Below are 21,348 nucleotides of genomic sequence, written 5' to 3'. Positions count from 1 at the left end.
ATACATACATACATACATACATACATACATACATACATACATACATACATACAAACATACATACATATATCAGTTACTTCCGAGTGTCCCAAGTTTCCCCTTACAGATGCCATTGTGTCTCGGTCAGGAGGTCAAACGCCTTCACCATGCTATTAAGCCAGAGGTCAAAGGTTAGACCACACAATGCAGACCAATCCCCACCAGTTGGCTCCCTGTAATTGGTCCTAAGCTGCTCCTACATGTGTGTAGATCAGCATATTCCCATGACCCCTACATGGGTGCAAGCTAGGTTTGCGTCTGTGGCGAGAACACCTGACGGTATGTGAAGCTCTGGAGATTATTGGATATATATATTATATGAGAAGGGAAGAACTGGCTTCTTCTCCTCCATGCTCAATCAGAGCGCTCCACAAATGTTCCCCATAGACACGCCTTAAAGATGACAAATGCTTTGCGCAGGATGAGGAGTGAAGACTTCTATCGCTCTTCAAGGACACATTAAAGATAGATCCATCTATTTATATATTCAAAGTCTCTGTGTTGCCCTGCTGGGACGCTGGCTAATTCTCCATCTTTGTTCTGAGGGCATTGCTGAAACTTTGGTCTCTCAGCCAGATAAAGGAATTAATTTAGCAGCCATTCCACTCTAAGATTTGGATCAGGTCTCGCAGGCACACACTCTCACTAGTAAATATGTCTGTTGCCTTATCTCCATAATATTACCAGCTTAAAAAAAGAAACGATACTTCCAGTGGAATCTTAATAGGGAGCCTCTTAACTTCACAGTTGCGCCTCCCCCGTCACCTGTGAAGTTATGAAAAGACAGCCAAGTCTGAGGATTTTCTAAATGCAGATTAATAGGAGTCTGCATTAGTCTGCATTAGGACTTTAGCTGGGGACAATTGTCTCACCCACACCAACTCCAGCGAATAGCCATGGTGTTTTCTGTTCCTCCCATCTCACCAAATAAAGGTGTGCTTATCCTAGCGTACTGTAGATGTCATTGGAGATGAAGCCACAATAATGCTGATCGCTCCAAAATATATTTTCCTTTATTGGTCTTGAAGGAGCAAAGCTTCTGCACGCCTAAAAATGACAGGTGCGTCGGAGGAGGGAAAACCCGACTGAATCAAAAGAAAATAACTCCCGCACACTGTCTCCAAATGCAAAAAGTTTTATTTAACAGAAAGAATAACGTTTCGGTCCTAAGACCTTCTTCAGATTCTTCTTCTGCCTTTATTGGTCTCCAAATGTCATTCCAGCGCGAGGCCATGACAGCAAATTTTTCACGTAAAAAAAAATCACGTTATTGGAGTTGACATTTTCAGACTGCCACCGAATAAGGAGTAGTGCGTCTTGAGGAGTGATGCTAATGCATTATTCAGGTGGTATTATATGTTACGCAATATCAGGAGATCAGATGAAGAGCGATTGATTGGTACCCATCACCCGGGGCCTTCAGACAACGGCCTTCTTTTCTCTTCCTGGCTTGTTTCCCGGAGCCGCAGTGACATCTAGCATGCTGTGTGAGGAGTCCCCTATCTCCCGCTGCAGCCCGGGATCAGAGAGAATCACTAATTCACTTCTCCTATTTGATCTCCTAATCACAAGGCACTTATTAACAAGAGTGGAAGATATACAGCACTTGGCAGCCTTTAAAAGTGTATTGACAGAGGCCTGCGAAATGGATATTTAGGTCTTTCAAACAGGTCATCAGTAAGTATTGAGTGCAGATGCCTCCGGGAACTGTGATCCTGCCGGGTGACCAGCTGTTGACTAGAGGAGAAGAAACAAATATGGTTTCTCTGCTGGAGGAACACGCCCTCTCATAGCTTTCATTCTGTCTCTGTCTCTGTCTCTCTCGCTCTCTCTCTCTCTCTCTCTCTCTCTCTCTCTCTTTTCTCCCCTCCCACCCCTCCTGTCCCTCATACGAGTCCACCCTTCACTAATGACAGACTCAGTTACTCTCTTCTCTTTCTCTCTCTCTCTCTCCCTCTCTCTCTCTCTCCCTCCCTCTCTCTCTCTTCCTCCCTCTCGCTCACTCTCTCCCTCTCTCTCTCTCTCTCTCTCTCTCTCTCTCTGTCTTAATAAAGCAGAGAACTGACCCGGCCGGCCTTTCCCAAAACCATCATAAGGCCTAAAGATGTCCGTAAAGTAGATTGTAAGAAGCGTCTTAAAGTTGTGATGGCTTTCCCAAACGCATCTTAACTATTGCTCTTAAAAGCCCGTCGTCTGACCGCATCTTAACTTACTGCTCTTAAAAGCCCGTCGTCTGACCGCATCTTAACTTACTGCTCTTAAAAGCCCGTCGTCTGACCGCTCCACGACCACTAAAAACATCCCGAGGACAAAGAGAAGCATCACTACCATGAGGCTTCCACCGGCACCTTTATTTGGACTACCAGCACTTGTAGTCTACAGTAAACTATGCACATGTTTATACCCACAATAAAGTATTTACAGAGTGGGGGAAAAAACACAAACAGAAGACTACAAAAAAAGACATGGAATTCAGGCAGGCTATATTTTGCAGGGCATAATTCAGGACTTTAATTGCTTTGATGAACTTTAGGAATTAAGTTGTTGAATAGTGAATAAATATAGGAAGTGGGCGACTTGTGGCTGTTGATGCTGCAGGGACTGTTGAACTGAGGCTGGGAAAAGCACGTGTAGGCAGCATCCTTCAATAGGAAGAATAGACTGAGAATGCCGGAGTCCAAGGCTTTCACTCATGTCTTGTGTTTTGCCTGGTAGGTGAATACAGTGTTTCTGCCATTCTGCGATTGGCTTTATTTTTTTAACTGTAGCATATCATGGTACCTCAAAATACACAAAATGATATTTGGTGTATTTTCTACATTTTTACATGAGCAACTAACAGGTGCCATCAAAAGTGGTTTCTAGCGTGCCCTGGTGGCTCAACTAGTAGAGTGCGTACCTTTTAAGGGTGAGTCCTAATCACAGCAGCACAGGTTCGAATCCTGTTCCATCTCCTCTCTCAGACCGATCTCTCCTGTCCCTCTCTACTGTGACTCTAAAGCAGAAATCCCACACACACACACACAAATACAATATCTGAAAAAGTGGTTTCCAGAACCAAATGTGATGCTGTCTGTCATCCAACACCTTCCTCCTCTGTGCTGTGATAGCAACATAAAGAATTGGACCAAAGATGCACTTAAGGTACAACAGTCTTCGCTTAAGTACAGCCCTCCCACCTTAGGTGCTGTTTTGGCCAATGTGAGTAAAAAATCAACAAACTTTCTTAAAATCACTCATAGGAAACCTCTCAGTAACCTTCCTACTAAGAATAATTGCTATTGGGAACAACAACGGCACAAAACATTATGAGTAATCGTGCTTTTATACAACAGTGCTGCTACCGTTTAATGAAGTGATTTGTTCTCCTTGTAGGCCTAGTAGAGGGTTATTTGATTTTTGGCATTGTTTTTAGATCAATTTGTTTTGCTGTGGTGAAACTGTATTTTCCTACAATACTCTTTTCAATTTCAGTAACTGCACTTTTCAAATGCTATTATTGAATGTGAAGATTTTGTAGGCTGAATTAAGTAAAAAGATCTATCTCTGCCTCTCTCTCTCTCTCCCTCTCTCTGTCTGTCTCTCTGAGCATAAAACAAGCTTACCCTCAGCCTAGCAGAGTCTTTACCTGCAGGTATGGCTTAGATTGGGGTGCCTCCCTCTTTAGCCCAGTGGTGTTAAGCTCTGTGATTAAATGCAGTGTAGAGGCAGTAGTATAATAAAGCAGTTAGCAACCAGCTGACTACAGCAGATGGCTGGGCCAAAGACCAGATTACAGCCATCCGTCTTTAGCGCTGTGACCTCATTGTGCCGCGGTCGACCCACCGACACACTGGGCCCAACACACCGACCGAGGTTTATTAGCCCGGAATGAGGAATTAGAACTCTGGCACCGCTCGGAAAGACTGGAGCAAGTGTTTAGGAGGGAAGGGAGGGAGGGGAGGGGAGGGGTGGGTGGAGAGCAGGTCGACACGGGTGGCAGAAGGAGGGAGGTGGAGCGAGGAAAGGAGGGAGGGGGATGTGGTAAGGTGGGAAGGAGGTAGAGAGGAGAGAGGGAGAGAGAGGCAGGAAAGAGTGATGTAAAGGTGGGAAGAAGGGAACGTGCATGAGAGAAAAAGCGTGGAGAAGTGTGAGTGTAAAGCCTAGCTCAGTGGTTCTCAACATGGGGTCCGGGGACCAGAGGTCCCTGAGGCGGTTCCCAGTAAATTAATGAATTGTTAATTTGACCATTATTTGGGGCATCTGGGGCTGTGTCGAGGTAAAAGCACTTACCTACTTACTGCTGGCTGCACAGCATTGTATAGCGACTTAGCAAAAGTGGAGCAGGTGGAGTCTTGCTGATGTACAGTAAACCATCTACACGAGTTGTTTTTCTTTTCTGGTTCACTCTTCTGCTTCCCACGTCTTGAGCTGACCTCCCATTGGCTGTTGCCAGTGAGTTTTGCACCTGGCCAGGCTCACCTGGCACCTGGCCTGGCCAGGCGTGGCCGCACAAAATCAAACGTGTTTGAAAAGCGTGTGTCGGATCAAACGGCCAGACGGGGCAGTGGAGTCTTGCAAAAATCGCCTGGTGTGACCTCGGCTTAAGAAACGTTTGAGCGACTGAATCCGGGAAAGATCAATAATCAGAATCAGAATCAGAATCAGAAAGACTTTAATGATCCCCGGGGGGAAATTGGGACAAGTTACAGCTGCTCGCACTCAGGCATGAAATATCCACATACCACAACATAGCATAACACAGTATCACACAGTATCTCCCTAAACGTAAAACAGTCAATACAATAAAATAAAATGCAGTAAAATGCAATAGAGTAAAATAGAATAAAGTAGAATAAAGTAGAATGTACAGTACGTGTCAAATTGCAGTTATTGCACACTGGAATTATATTAAATCAACTTGCACATTACATGTGGCGTAGCTAAACGGTAATGATGAAATGAAGGCCCTAGGAAGGTTGGGGCAATGAGCAAGGAGGGACGGCTATGCCACTTCCCAGATGTGTCTTCTACTGGTAGAACATCAAAACAGTCAGCAGCACTGACATCTGACACGCCTAGCCACGTCTCGCACTCCTGCACACGGAGAATTATGTTGGATCCTCGGCCATGCACTATTTCTCCAACACCAATTACAGAGTGGGAGTGGAGGTTCTGCCCTCGCTCTGTCCAGCGCCCAGGACTTGGCTGCCCAACTCCAGCCTGTGGAGCTGCTGGCCCAAAAAAGGATCCGGTCTGATGATCTGCTGTCTCGGACCTCTGGCTCGGAGGCTGTTTCTCTCCAGAACATTTTGAACTGCTATTAGCTGATCCACGAATGGATACACAGGCTTATATACAATGAACAGAAAGTCAAAGATACTTATAGCGCACACATCAGATTACATCTGTTTTGATGTACATTTTGAAGGCAACTTTGTAGACTCAACCTATCTGTTATTCTGGCCCTGTACAGGGAGATGGGAGATAGAGAGGAACTGCAAATGTAGGCTACTGTAACTTAAATGAACATGTATTACATTAACTACTGAGTGTCTGAATAAAGGCTAATGTGATTTAAATTGTACATGTCACTCTCCAGAACATTTTGAACTGCTATTAGCTGATCATCAATAACCTTGTGATCCTTGAATGATCATGCAAGAGAGCTGACACAGTTTGAATATCAAAATAAGGCCTGAGGAAAGATGTAAAAGGAATCTTTTCTTCTAGATGAGAGTAAATTAGAGCACTTAAGAGAGGACGATTCAGTAGAGTGGGTGACCTCAGGTACTTCTTGAAGAGGTAGGTGTTTTAGCCTATGGCAGGAGATGGGATGTGACTGTCTGACTGGGGATACATCTCTCTGTGAGTTGCTGCCTCAATCAACTGTTGCACAGCTCACAGAGGGACCAGGAGTGATCATAAAAAAAAAAGAAAAAAAAAAGTGGTCCTTCCATTCAAGGTGCTTTGGTAACAGGCTACACTCTTAGAAATGTAAATGTTTTTTCTTCTTCTTTTAACTAAAGTTTTGGTTTCTGTAGTTGTTTAAGAATTCACATGCTGGAATAGGGGTGAAGGTGGGGTGGGATTGAACGGCGAATAGAATGAGTATGTGAAGATGACAGAGGGGGCACATCAGAGAGAAGAAGAGAAAGAGAAGATGAGAGCATTCTGCATAGTGGGAATACAGTCTGTCTGAAGTGCTCTCTTCCAAGGCTCAGCTTGAGTCCCGCTGCATAGCTGTCCATCTTCCATGCTGCAGGTGGCGTGACTGTGCAGTGGGCAGCTATACAGCACATGCCATGCTGTGCTATGACATGAAAGTGTACTCCAGAATATGCACTGTTGTTCTTTTTTCTTTTCTTTTTTCAATGATTTTTATTGAAGGACAAACATGGCAAACATGAACAATCAATATTAATTCTCTCCTTCAGATTTTCTTTTTTGACAGCAGATGCCCCTTCCCTCCTCCCACCCATTCCCTCCCACCCCTACCTTGAAAAACCTGACTTATACAGGTTCAGTCAGTGCACATTCAATTCTGATTCCGAACAGCAAATTAAAGCATATCAATAAATCACAACAGCAAAATGTATGCATACATATATACACACCTTAGCAAAGGATAAGAAAAATAAATACAAAATAAAATAAAAGGGGGAAAAGACCTAGCCATAATAATACAAAGAGAATCCTAGCACTATGTTATTTTCTCATTCCGGGGGGAGTGTTTTGAAGGCCAATAAAGTAGTCTATCAGGCATTGTCATTTCTTATAGAAACGGTCTACGGAGCCCCTGAGAGTGAACTTAATTTTTTCAAACTTAAGAAAAAAGTCTCTAAGCCAAATGGTGGATGATGGAGGCTTAGGGGACTTCCAATCTAACAGTATTCTGCGACGAGCCAGTAGTGATGCATAGGCCACAATATCAGCTTGTTTAACGGTTAGAGTTGCACTGTTGTTCTAAGGGAAACGTAGGAAGCAAGGAACGGAGGTGGGGAGAGAGATTGAAGGAAATAGATTTTGAATGGAGGAGTTGCATGGCATTATACACTTTTCTTTGACAAAATCCTCGGTATCCTTCAGTGATGCATGGCTCCTATAGGTAGCTCCATGCTCTATTGGCCTGTCAGACGGCAGACTAGTCACAAATTGAATTTCAGTATGAGGCTATGCTATTTTTTTTAAATGTCTGCATTTATCTTATTTCACAGATAGGTGCTGCTACTTGTTTGTACTGGGCCTCTTTTATCAAAATTTGGTAATGCACTCAGTGAACCAAGTGTCGTGACTATTGCTGTTTTTCAACGTAATTGTAATGCAGAGACAACTGATTTATTTGGAATTGAGAATTGTAATAGCGTTACGATTACGAAGATTGCAATTTTGCTCAAGGCGATAAATCACAGTTTGATCAAAGTGAATAAATTACAGACACAAATTAGCGCTCTCGTACGACCATCGTTCCAAATGAATAGGCAGCACGGGCTTGTTTTCAGCGAGGAGCTCCAGGCGCTTCTTAGCCTTCACCTAATCTCTGAGGAGCCAGTTGTTCAGCGACTGTCTGAACAAAAAGCTAGAAAGAAATAGAAGGGACATCGGCGCTGAGGTCAAACCCTCCCTCATCCCTCCATGGCAGAATTTACAGCGCCGCCCGCCGGCTCCTGTCTCAGTTTGTCACCTAAATGGCACAGAGCTGACCTTTGCCGCCTAAACGGGAAAAATTAGATTCCTCACGCGGTTTCACATTAAAGACGTCACTGAAAAGATCGCATCTGTTTCCACATAGTTGTCCGAAAATGATTTTGGAGCTGTCGGTTATTTCTGGACGTTTCCTCCTAGGCAGTGTGGCTGTAGCAGTCTGTGGCTCCTCACTGACAGGACCTACTGTAGTAGTACCTGGTCCCCCAGGTATGATGTCACCAAGCCTGGGGGACCCATATCTGACAGTATGGCACCGCCTCTCGATCTCCCTATTCCAGAATTATTAACTGTGCTGGCATGAAATAAAGGTATCGCCCTCAGGAGGGTTCGGGAAGACGGGGGAGAGGAAAAGTTAGAAAGTTGCAGAATGGTATGTATATTGTTTGAAAATGCAGTCATTTGAAAACCTGCATATGTCTGGATGCAGGACTAGCTTTTCTTTGTGGTTCTGTCATTTTGTGGCCGAATGGGCCCACTGGATCATTACAGCTTCCTAACAGACAGACAGAGAGACAGACAGACGGACAGACAGACAGACGGACAGACGGTGTGGAGAGACAATCCACTGCCCACTCTCTCTCCCCTGTTTGCACACGCACAGAGTGACAGAAAGCAAACAGTCAGCTAGCTGGAAAACATGGCTCCCAGCCTGCCCCTCTCCCCTGTCATCCCATGTATCTGCACTCCTCTCCTCCCTCTCTCTCTCCTCTCCTCCCTCCCTCCATCTGCACTTTTCTCTCCTCTCCTCCCTCTCTCTGCCTGCACTCCTCTCTCTCCTCCCTCTCTCTGCCTGCACTCCTCTCTCTCCTCTCCTCCCTCTCATCTCTGCCCTGCCATCCCATGTATTTGCACTCCTCTCCTCCCTCTCTCTGTCTGTCTGCACTCCTCTCCTCCCTCTCTCCTCTGCCCTGTCATCCTATGTATCTGCACTCCTCTCTCCTCTCCTCCCTCTCTCAGTTCGCCCCCTCCCAGCCGACGGCCGAGCAGAACTCTTATAGATTTCTGTGACGAATGCACTGTCCCGTATCGCTGAGCGCCAACTCGATCTCGGGTCTGACCCAGAGGAAACCAGAAGCGTTATCTTTGTAATGAATGAGAAGTCCGAGCTGCGTCTCAAGGCCTCGTCAATACGCCGCACATGAGATATTTTGCAGAGGCTTTTGGAGGAGGAAACTTATTACATAGTGTAGTATGGGCTCTGTCGGCGTCTGGGTGGTGTGGAGGTAAAAGCACTCGCCTACCACCGCGGACACCCGGGTTCAATTTCCGGCAGCGGTACTTCCGGCTTGGTCAGACACTCCTATAGACACAATTGGCCGTGTCTGCGGGTGGGAAGTATGTGTCTTGGTAGCTACACACTAATGCCTCTTCTGGTCAGTCGAGGTGCCTGTTCGGGGGCAGGGATACTGGGGGGGAATAGCGTGATCCTCCCATGTGCTACGTCCTGCCGGTGAAACACCTCGCTGTCAGGTGAAAAGAACTGGCTGGTGACTGCACATGTATCGGAGAAAGCAAGTGCTAGTCTACATTCTACAATTCTCCCCAGATCAGCAAAGGTGGTGGAGCAACAACCAGAACAGCAGGGGGAATTGGCCAAGTACAATTGAGAGAAAATTGGAGAGAGAAATTTAAAAAAAAAGAGAAAAATTAGGGGCTCTGTTTGTCATTTATGAACAATTTTGAGGAGCAGCAACATGGGCTTTAATTTTTCTTGATCATAAAAAGAGGCTAAGATGAGCAAAGGGGAAAATGGGTCAGAGTGTTGCATGATCGAGCCTCTGTTTGTGCTGCAGTCATTTGTCTGCCTCTCGTTAGTGTGGTAAGTCTGGATCATTAGGTTTCACTTCAGGCTGTAACAAAGACTTCCACACATGAAATGGAGGATGGTTCAGAGACTTATTGGAGATTCAGAAGATTTTTTTTTATATATTTTGTTGGAAGGGAGCCCCCAGTCTCTAGTCACTGTGCAACAGTGAGGAGTAAGTAATGAGCCAGCCAGCATCACACAGCCCAGATGGAGAGAAGATCGAGGATGGAAACGAACTAAGAGACAGAGATTGATGACGCTGCTCTTCATCATCTCATTTTCCCCGCGCGAGGACCCATATGATGGGGCCTGTAGCCCGAGGTGCAATACGCATAGGCTCCTCCACAGACACGAGAGAGAACAATGTGATTTGAAATCACACTAATAATCATATTTCAATGGTTTGGGAGGATTTTTTTATGGGTTATGCATTATTAATGATCACTTAAGAACGTTATTGCTCTGGAAACTTTAAAAAACTCGTTAAAAAATAATTTTGACTTTTATGTGTAATTCAGCAAATCTTTTCTCACGCATTGGGGCTTTTTCTTATCACCCATAAATGGCTGACCTGCTGTAATTAAGGTGTGATGGTGCTTTCTATGTGATCAAAGTAGGATATAGTCTGTGTTTCTCACATAGTGTGTGTGTGTGTGGACTAAGGCCCTGTTTATACACGGACACAGAGAGAACGGTCTCGGCACAAAATGGCACATTTGGTACGGCTTGGCCTTTCGATCTGCATTCATACGATATGACAACATTGTGATAACAATCCTCGTTCAGACGGATCCACAAAAATGATTGAAAACCCTGCCAGCTCCCGTAGCCAGCTGCACGGTGCGTTATGGGCTGTAGAGGAGCATTTTATTTGCTAAAAAAAACATCTTCATTCTTCACATCCTGTTTTGGTGATTGGTGAAACTGCGCGGATCAACTTTGGGGTATTTTTGCATGATGACAATCATCAGCAGTTTGGACTGGAACAATTCACTGCCTCCTATGGCAAATGCCAACAAGTTGTGGTGTGAAAACGAGCCAACCCAGCTGAAAAACAAACAACAACAATGAAACAATGTATCATTTTCCCCGGCTGGTCCGAACCAAGGAAGCGGACTTAGGTCTGAAAACCACCGAAGATAAATGTGATTCACCCATAGACTCTCCCGCAACACAAACAGCCCGATGGGCCGTTGTCATTGCTATTGTCACATGAAAACGTAATAGCCATGTGCGAAGTGAGGCCGTGTCATCACAGAATTCACAAGAATTGCGTTTTGCCAGTTAAGCTTAAGCTTAAGATTCCACTCTGGAACCCATTTTCAAAAGTTTTTCAGGCCTCCGTGTGAACGAAACGCCAAAACACAACAAAAGTTATCCAAAAATCGTTCTCGTCTAAACAGGCCCTGAGCGTCTTTGCTGAGGTGTGAGGTCTTAAAGTGAAATGTTATTTGCTTTACAAGAACAGGATGTCATTATCTATTTGACTGCTTGGCTTACCTGGTTTTGTCAAAACTTAAAAGAAGAAATCCACTTCTTAGTGATTTACTGAGCAGCATACAGACGATGTTTAGCTGAACCCGAGTCCTTCCTCTCTGAATAAAGATGAGAACTTTGAGAGTAGCTGAAAGCACCTTCTTCTTCTGACAGACGATGCTCCCGCTTGTCTTATTGTCTGGGGAATTTATTCTTTTTTTTATTTTCACGCCCAACTCTGGCACCTTAAGCTTTAAATACTAAAGCAAGTACACTCCCTTTCTTACTTCTGAAATAACTTGTATCGCTTATAAAGACACGCGCAGCATGGTTCTGGCGGTGAATGTCATTTTCCAGTATAATTACCCCGTATCTGAAGCGCCTCTCAATCTGTCCTGGCGGTTAGCAAAGCCCCACGCACACGGCGGACTATGCAAGAACTAAACCATGTTGGTATATCTCATTAACACGTCCAGTGAGATATTAATCTCCATCAGACATGACACAACCCTCCGCACATTGTTGGGGTGCAGTCAAGAGGAAAATGGTTTGCAGGCTTGGCTGAAGGGCATGTTGAAGCTCTCTGTGGCGTGAAGCTCCACGTGGCATCTGTCAAGTCTTCAGGCGTCACCCAAAAGTCACTGTGCTGTAGCATGTTTTTCTTTGTCTACCTGCAACTGAACTGCACTACGTTGCTCTCTCATTATCGGAACCTGTTGATCAAATCTTAGGGTGTGCCGACACCACAGAGAACTTACATGAACGAGAGCTGAAAGGTAATAGGTCCTTCCACTGCAACATCAGCGTGCAGCAGCAGAGCTATGCCTCCACCATTTTGGCCTGAAGGGGACGACCGTAATGATGCCAGTGAAATGTCCCGCCTACAAAGTGCCATACAAGAGTACCTCTACCGCAGTGGTTCTCTAACTTGTTTTGGCTTCAGCACCCCCTTTCCCTGATTTCTGAATCCAAGCACCCCCTTTCCCTGATTTCTGAATCCAACTACCCCCTTTACCCGACTACAACATTTTGCTTTGAAAACTGCAAGAGAAAACTATAGCATAATGATGCAATGAATGGATGATGACTCACCTTTTGACGAATATACTGTAACATTACAAAATAAGAAATGGAGTGAAATAGTTGCAATTAGTTTGAATGATTTATTTGAACGTTTCATTTATTTTCATCATCTATTCTAAGATTTTTCCATTTTGCCCTTTCTCTCGAGTACCGCCTGTAGTACCTCCACGTACCCCTAGGGGTACGCGTACCCCAGTTTGGGAACCACTGCTCTACCGAAATGGCCTGTAGGTTCTTCCTGGTCATGGTGTGTCTCTCCGTCATGGTTCTGTGCTGTTTTAAGGAGGCATTTCTTTTCCAGGCTTAAATGCTGTTATCAAAAAGGCACCAGAGTTTCGTCTCTTGTCTTCTATACTCTTTGCTGACACCGCTCCATTATTTGTGTTTGTACATGTTGTGCTCAGAATGTTAACAAGCAGGTCGCAGAACATTCACTTTGTTGCCATAACGACCAGCTGCCACATCAGGAAATAGTATTTTTGGCCAATAACTCTCACACACTTAGCAGAAACTCAACCACAATGCCGCTAATGTGCTCTACGCTGAGAGTGATAAAAACAACCATTTCTGCCACTACGTTCTGCATATATTCATTCTGCTTGTAACTTTTCACTAGCTGTTAGCCTCTGCACTCTTGTTGTTGTGATTACTAAGTCGGCTCACGCAAAAGTTTTGTAACATCTTAACATGAAATAACCATGAACCACTCTTGTTGTTGTGATTACTAAGTCGGCTCACGCAAAAGTTTTGTAACATCTTAACATGAAATAACCATGAATAAGCTAAGGCTGTGTAACTTTATACAGAGGAAAGTGCAGAGGAGTTTTCTCTTCTTTCTCTAGAATGCACTCTGTTCTGACAACAACAAAGGCAACCTTTCAAATTTACCTCCATGTGAAAATAAAATGACAGGAGTTTGAAAAGAGCACAATAGCGTGAACGCACTCGTACAAACACTTGAGAATCAATTCAACGTCTCACTGCAATATGAAGGCTATCATTAATACTACATCTTGCTGAGCCAACCCCCTAAGAGGAAGGATTCTAACCAAGGTTGTTGCTTGTGTGTGTGTGTGTGTGTGTGTCACTTTGTGTGTGTGTGTGTGTGTGTGTGTGTGTGTGTGTGTGTGTGTGTGTGTGTGTGTGTGTGTGTGTGTGTGTGTGTGTGTGTGTGTGTTTTATCTGCAGGTGAGTGAGAATGCTAAACAGGATCTGAAGGATGGGCTGGCTCTCTACAACTCAGACAACAACGTAGGCTTGCGAAATGCTTGGAACATCATCCAGGCAGAGGTATGTGTTTGGACACACACACAGAGCACCACACACACACACACACAGAGCACCACACACTATATACACATACGCATAATATCCAAACATTAGCATGGACATAACTTCACCCCACCCCACAGTGTGTCCTAGGGATGATCCATAAATGCATTTACGCTTGGTGAGAGCAGCCATTTTGCTGTAATATTGTTGGATTTCTCTCTCTCTGAAATGTTAATGTATTCCCTGGCTTGTAGCTGTAGCATTAATGGGACATTGGAAGTCCAAACTTTGTGCTGAAGTGTGCTTGTTATCCATTATTGTAATCCTCTGGAGAAAGATCATAATTACAAAACGTATTAAAACATTTATTAAAGTTTGTCCAAGGACACTCAGACACCATTAACCCGTCGTGTGTGTGTGTGTGTGTGTGTGTGTGTGTGTGTGTGTGTGTGTGTGTGTGTGTGTGCGTGTGCGTGTGCATGTGCGTGCGTGCGTGCGTGCGTGCGTGCGTGTGTGTGTGTGTGTGTGCGTGCGTGTGTCGCCCACAGTGGAAGTGCTGCGGTGTGACAGCGTACACTGACTGGCACGAGGCTCTGAAGGAGAAGGTGGTTCCTGACCGCTGCTGCCAGGAGCATTACCAGGACTGTGGACGCAACTCCACCACCATGTTCTGGAACAGGGTGAGCTGGAGAATGACCGGGCTTTGGATCATTGAATAGGTGTAATGATTGTGAAGAGGCTGTTTATGTCTGTGGAGAGATGTTGTCACCGCTATAGCGTCACAACCGTGCAAGATGCAGTCACAAAACTTTATAAGTGTGTACAGTAGTTCACATCACAGTGAAGGCCGAACATGGGTGTGGTCCGATCAAGGGGGCAGGAAATAGAACCCCCCATATTACACCCCTGGCCCACATCTGTTTTAAGTCGCCAGGGCATCACGGCTGGTTCGATCCCATCGCAATATGGTCTTTAGTTTGTCTCAATGTCTTTTCTCTCTCTCTCTCTCTCTCTCTCTCTCTCTCTCTCTCTCTCTCTCTCTCTCTCTCTCTCTCTCTCTCTCTCTCCCTCCAACTAGTGGGATCAGCCACAGCCATTGATTTTCTCCCTTGGCGAGTCAGTGCTGTTTGAACACAGTTGGTTTTAGATCATAATCATTATGTTGATCTCATACACCAGAGCTGATATTAGCGCTCGATCCACGGGGGGGGGGGTGGGGGGGGGGAATGCCGCATCGAAATCACACATCTCATCATTTATTAAATCTACTGTCCATCTGCTCAATAATTCCTTTACGACTCACTGTGTGCTTTTTATTGAAGAACTTAAAGCAGCTTTCAAGTTTTCCCCCTGCTCTGAATTCTGGTCATGCTGGAAACATCTTCCATCACACATGAGACAACAAGTTTCTTCTCCAAAAACCTTGCAGCGCCTTGTTTCGCGACTCCCCCCTATTACAAGTCTAATCTCATTCTGGATCTGGCATGTGGTTTGTTAGCCTGCAGCCAAAGTAGGAGATTAAAAGCTGTATTAAACTTGCCAAAATGAGAATAGGCAGATAGTGAGCCGGCCCGTTGGGGACACGTAGCACTAAAAGCCTGTGTGTGTGTGTGGGTGGGTGTGTTTGTGTGTGTGTGCGTGCGTGTGTAATCCTGCACAGAGGAGACCGTCACACACTATACTGTTAAGCCTCACCCGCTGCCTCATCATCCACACTCACTGTATAGCAGAAACCAGCGTATTGCTCTCACCTCACCTCCCTACAGTATACAGTATGCTGTCATTGAAATGAACTGACCTACGAATGAACCTAGGTCAGAAACTCTGAAAACATAGAGCTTAAGTGGTATTCAGTGTTTGTTTTTTTTCTTTGTCCGTACACTCCGCATTCCATGCCATTTCAAGCCCTGCATGCAAAATTGATCAGCTCATTATGAATTCATTTGTTTAAACACCTGCAATGTATCCATCATGGCATCACTCTCTCATCCAACTACAGTGTATCTCTATGTACGCTCTATCACACATACCATCATATCATCCCACTTATTCTGCTACTCTGCCAGATGATCAAAAATAAATATTCGTACACCTGATAAAAATGCATGCTTTCTTATAGTGCTACCTTGACGAGCTGTTGCTGTCCATTTCAGGGCTGCTTCGAGAAGGTGGAGGAGTGGCTGGACGACAACAAGCACCTGCTGGGAACCATAGGCATGGTCATCTTGGTAGTACAGGTAGGAAAGCTTGCTGATGTGATGTGCCATCTTCTGCTGTGAAACATGCTCTGGTAATAAGGGCCTCGGTGGGCGAAGCGGGCACCCACACATGAGTCACACATGAAATATTGAAGCGGCTGTCTGCTGCACCCCTGATCCTGTCTGGGAGAAATCAAAGCTGTCTGGCTGCAGCCGTGCTGCATCAGAGATCATCAGAAGAAGACTGCTCTCCGCAGAGGAGAGGAGGGCTGCTGGATCCAGACGAGAGGTGTGGATTTGGAGGCGAGAAAAGGTGCCGTGAGGACAACAAATTCTTTTCCGCTCATCTCTCAGGCTGCTGCGCGCCTCAGCTCAGCGTCGCACTTTTTTCTTCCCTCTGTGACGTGCCGTCTCGTTCTGCCTCGTCCCCCGAGCTAACTCTTAACACATTTTGCTGTCTGCAGCTTTTTCTCAGATCCGTCGTACCTTTTCTCGGGCCCACTTGCAGTCCAGGCTGCGTTTCTTACCTTTATAATCACGCTCGTCCGGCTGCTTGCTACTCTTTAGGATTGTCTGTCTGCTGGCTGTGGATCCAGTATAGCTACAGCACTTTCCTCCTCATTTGTCACTTAACTGCTCAGTATTGCCCTGAATACTGGACCCGGCCCTGAATACTGGCCCTGCCCTGAATACTGGCCCGGCCCTGAATACTGGTCCGGCCCTGAATACTGGCCCTGCTCTGAATACTGGCCCGGCCCTGAATACTGGCCCTGCTCTGAATACTGGTAGCTTCATTATGAAGTGTCCCTGGAGAGTCGTGTAAGTTACAGAGCACACACGTGGGGTTTGTAATACACCGCGGGGGGTCTGGCTGCCGGGCTTCGGTTCAAAGTTCACCGCCGCACAGTGGGGGAAAGCCGATGTTCTGTATTGGCCAGGCTCAGACCACTATGTATTCATGAGAAGATCACACGCTCAATCCTGTGCTATTGATTGGTTCTCACACACAGCACCCGCACCTCCATTTCCCCCGCTACACACACACACACACACATATACATACATGTATTTAGTCTGACTCACTCACTCTTCTACTTTCTCTCGTACTCTGTCTCTCCTGAGAATTTGTCCCCCCCCCCCCCCGCCCCCGCCCACACACACACACACACACACACACACAAACACACACACACACACAAACACACACACACACACACACACACACACACACACACACACACATAACCCATGCAAATATCAGGTCTGTTTGGAGACTGATAAAGTCTTTGTGCAGAACCCCATAGTGTAGGCTAGGCTGACATCAATTTTAATGATCTCTCTCCCCCTCTCTCTCTCCCCATGCACTTCTCTGAGTTAGTTGAGGGAGGGAGAGAGAGGTTGAGGGAGGGAGAGAGAGGAGAAACAGACCTTCAGACGTCAGATTAGCAGGCATCAAGGCACGCTGGAACACTTGACAGCACAGTGTCATGAAGAACTGACGCCCTTTAAGTCTTTACATTGTAATCTTATAGCTCGAGACATGAAGTGCCAGGAACTGCCTTATAAATGTTTTAGAAGATTAGCACAAGGCATGTCAGACATGTCATGTCAATCCCTGCACTGTTCACTATTCTACAGCTGGATATTCACATCAGAATATACTGTTCACTATTCTACAGCTGGATATTCACATCAGAATATATACTGTTCACTATTCTACAGCTGGATATTCACATCAGAATATATACTGCACTATTCTACAGCTGGATATTCAAATCAGAATATACTGTTCACTATTCTACAGCTGGATATTCACATCAGAATATATACTGTTCACTATTCTACAGCTGGATATTCACATCAGAATATACTGTTCACTATTCTACAGCTGGATATTCACATCAGAATATATACTGTTCACTATTCTACAGCTGGATATTCACATCAGAATATACTGTTAACTATTCTACAGCTGGATATTCACATCAGAATATACTGTTCGCTATTCTACAGCTGGATATTCACATCAGAATATACTGTTCACTATTCTACAGCTGGATATTCACATCAGAATATACTGTTCACTATTCTACAGCTGGATATTCACATCAGAATATATACTGTTCACTATTCTACAGCTGGATATTCACATCAGAATATACTGTTAACTATTCTACAGCTGGATATTCACATCAGAATATATACTGTTCACTATTCTACAGCTGGATATTCACATCAGAATATACTGTTCACTATTCTACAGCTGGATATTCACATCAGAATATATACTGTTCACTATTCTACAGCTGGATATTCACATGAGAATATACTGTTCACTATTCTACAGCTGGATATTCACATCAGAATATACTGTTCACTATTCTACAGCTGGATATTCACATCAGAATATATACTGTTCACTATTCTACAGCTGGATATTCACATCAGAATATACTGTTCACTATTCTACAGCTGGATATTCACATCAGAATATATACTGTTCACTATTCTACAGCTGGATATTCACATCAGAATATACTGTTAACTATTCTACAGCTGGATATTCACATCAGAATATATACTGTTCACTATTCTACAGCTGGATATTCACATCAGAATATACTGTTCACTATTCTACAGCTGGATATTCACATCAGAATATACTGTTAACTATTCTACAGCTGGATATTCACATCAGAATATATACTGTTCACTATTCTACAGCTGGATATTCACATCAAAATATACTGTTCACTATTCTACAGCTGGATATTCACATCAGAATATACTGTTCACTATTCTACAGCTGGATATTCACATCAGAATATACTGTTCACTATTCTACAGCTGGATATTCACATCAGAATATATACTGTTCACTATTCTACAGCTGGATATTCACATCAAAATATACTGTTCACTATTCTACAGCTGGATATTCACATCAGAATATACTGTTCACTATTCTACAGCTGGATATTCACATCAGAATATATACTGTTCACTATTCTACAGCTGGATATTCACATCAGAATATACTGTTCACTATTCTACAGCTGGATATTCACATCAGAATATACTGTTTACTATTCTACAGCTGGATATTCACATCAGAATATACTGTTAACTATTCTACAGCTGGATATTCACATCAGAATATATACTGTTCACTATTCTACAGCTGGATATTCACATCAAAATATACTGTTCACTATTCTACAGCTGGATATTCACATCAGAATATACTGTTCACTATTCACATCAGAATATGGGTTTTTAAGTAGGGATGCATGCTGAATGTTTGCAGAGTCCTTGGGGAGCGTCTGTCGTGCAGCAGACAGCGCGCGTACTTCAACTCAACTTTCTGTGCACGTCTCAGCCATACAGAAGAGGCACGCGCGGGGCGTCTGGGGTAGTGTAGCGGCCCTGCCTACCAACACGAGGGGCGCAGGTTCGCACCCACGTGTTACCTCCGTCCATACAGGCAGGACTGGCTGTGTCTGGGGGAGGGAAGCCAGATTGGGGGTATGTGCTCTGGTCGCTGCACTAGCACCTCTTCTGGTCGGTCGGGGGGCCTGGTCGGGGTGGAAGGGAGCTTGTGGGAATAGCGTGACCCTCCCACGTGCTACGTCCTGTCGGTGAAGCTCCCCACTGTCAGGTGAAAAGAAGCGGCTGGCAACTGCGTATGTGTGGGAGGAAGCATGGTGCTAGTCTACGGCTCTCCCCAGATCGGCAGAGGGTGGAGCAGCATGGGGGAATTGGCCAAGAACAATTGGGGAGAAAATGGGGGGGGGAATCAGAAAGAAAGGAAGAGGCACGTGCAGATAATGGGGTTCACGATTTGTCGTCCTGAGAGGTGGTTCTCTGTTCCTGAGTAGCGCTTCAGCGCCATATTTACAGTGCCATCACGCCACGCGGTTTACTGTTTCCGTGACTCCGCATTGCATTTTGATTGTCAGCAGCTTAAGAAGAAGCGTATTTGACTGGAGCGAACAGGGGGAGAATCGGCAGCTTTCCCAGGCTACTCATATCCTGAAGGGAGGTGATCCCTAGTGGAGCCACAGCCTCTGTTTGATGAAAGACTCTGCACTATACTTTGCAGGTTTCCTGCCGTCCAGACTTTGCCAGATAATAATGCTTTTTAGGATCATCCAGTGCGACTGTGCTTGATGTGTGAGAGCATCACGGGTAATGTGCTTGATGTGTGAGAGCATCACGGGTAATGGAAAGTTCAAAGAGGTAGTCGGCTACTTTGATTCAGTGGCATCTCAATTTACCTCATTGACTTAATGTCTGTGGTGCAGCGCTACATTTTTCCATCAGCCAGATTACGAATGGAGCTCGCTTTTTAAAGGCAATCTGAGGAAGAGAGCGAGAGACACAGTGGGAGAGAGAGAGAGAGCGAGAGAGAGAGAGAGAGAGAGAGAAATTGAGTTCTTGCTTCACTACAGGATTTGTTGTGCATCCCAAACTCCACATAATAGCCTAAGGCATCAACATCAAACAGACCACACACACACACACACAGTCACACACACACACACACACACACACAGTCACGCACACACACACACACTCATATAAACACAAATTGTGAGATCTTCATTGACTACCTGTGTCTCTGCTCTCCCCTCACAGCTTCTGGGCATGGCGTTCTCCATGACACTGTTCCACCAAATCCACAGAACGGGGAAGAAGTACGACGCCTAGCCTCAGGGAAGACCCCACATGGAGAGGAGAGGAGCCCCACTGCGTGATGGGATAGACTCTGGAGAAACAGCCCTGCTCCCCCTCCCTTTTTAACCCCTTAGAGCATCCCCTGCCCCCCCCCCCCCCCTCCTCCTCCTCCCCGCAGACCTTATGTACAGTTTCCAGCTGTGGTCCCCCCCCCCCCCCCCCCCGCCCCCCTCCCACTCTGTTCTGCTCTCTCCGCTCGCTCACCATCCATTTTGCCAAAGAGTAACACAACTGGAAAGAGAAAGGACATCTACTTTTGGCAAGGAAGGATACTCCCATCGGTTGTCGCTCCTCTTTAGTACATTTCTCTATTTTTTTGCTTGGACTAACAACTTGCTGGAAGGAAGGATTCTGAGACAATGAGCGCATTACTAATGCCCATAGCCCACCTCACCCCACCACCACCACCACCACCACCACCTCACCCCCCCTCCAAGGCAAAGAGAAGACATGAAACTGATATTTACAATTAATACTCTTGTGGAGATTCTCCCGCCCCCTCATGTTTATTCATGTGTAAATGACGGGGGTGGGTGGGGGGGGGGGGGTAGAGTTCCAACATGGCATGCTAGTTTTCTACTCCACAGCTTTCACCTTTGTCATTGAAATGTCAGATATCTCCATTTTTGTTTCCTTTGGTTTTTCTAAGTGTCATTGACGCTCCTGTGGAATGTAAGTGTTGAACAGATCAGTGCAATGAGCACTGACACGCCATGCGTCATGCGCCGTGACAGTCTGTGTGTGTGTGTGTGTGTGTGTGTGTGTGTTGTGACCCACAATTCATATGGTTGTCAGGGATAGAGATGTTGGGAATGTGAAGGTGATGAAGGAATGATTGGTGGATTTTGGTGAATCATAGGGCGGCCATTCATCCTTGCAGTGTTGTCAAAATAATTGAGCTCTATTCTAGGGCACACACACATACACACACACACACACACACACACACACACAGCTACTGTACTGTCACACTGCAGCAGTAACCCCATTCCCCGTGAAACAAAATGGTGCAAAATGGCTGTTCATTACAGTAGGGTCCCGCCAGGACTG

At 45.3% G+C, this 21,348-nt stretch overlaps 1 protein-coding gene across 1 annotated transcript in view; it reads left to right on the top strand.

Annotated features, from left to right (window-relative positions):
* Window positions 1-20,300, top strand: part of tspan9a (tetraspanin 9a) — a gene marked incomplete at its 5' end in the record, with an annotated part of 95,432 nt that extends 75,132 nt beyond the window's left edge. The window contains 4 exons of the mRNA XM_083655119.1: window positions 13,280-13,381; window positions 13,912-14,043; window positions 15,517-15,600; window positions 20,200-20,300. Coding sequence (XP_083511245.1) covers window positions 13,280-13,381; window positions 13,912-14,043; window positions 15,517-15,600; window positions 20,200-20,271 — 390 coding nt within the window. The 3' untranslated portion in view covers window positions 20,272-20,300. The remainder of the gene's footprint in view (window positions 1-13,279; window positions 13,382-13,911; window positions 14,044-15,516; window positions 15,601-20,199) is intronic.
* Between the last annotated feature and the right edge of the window lie 1,048 nt (window positions 20,301-21,348).

This window comes from Poromitra crassiceps (genome assembly GCF_964638095.1).
Source record: "Poromitra crassiceps genome assembly, chromosome: 18".
Taxonomy (NCBI): domain Eukaryota; kingdom Metazoa; phylum Chordata; class Actinopteri; order Beryciformes; family Melamphaidae; genus Poromitra; species Poromitra crassiceps.
Note: the sequence above shows the minus strand (reverse complement) of the source record. Positions and strands in the feature narration are given on the sequence as shown.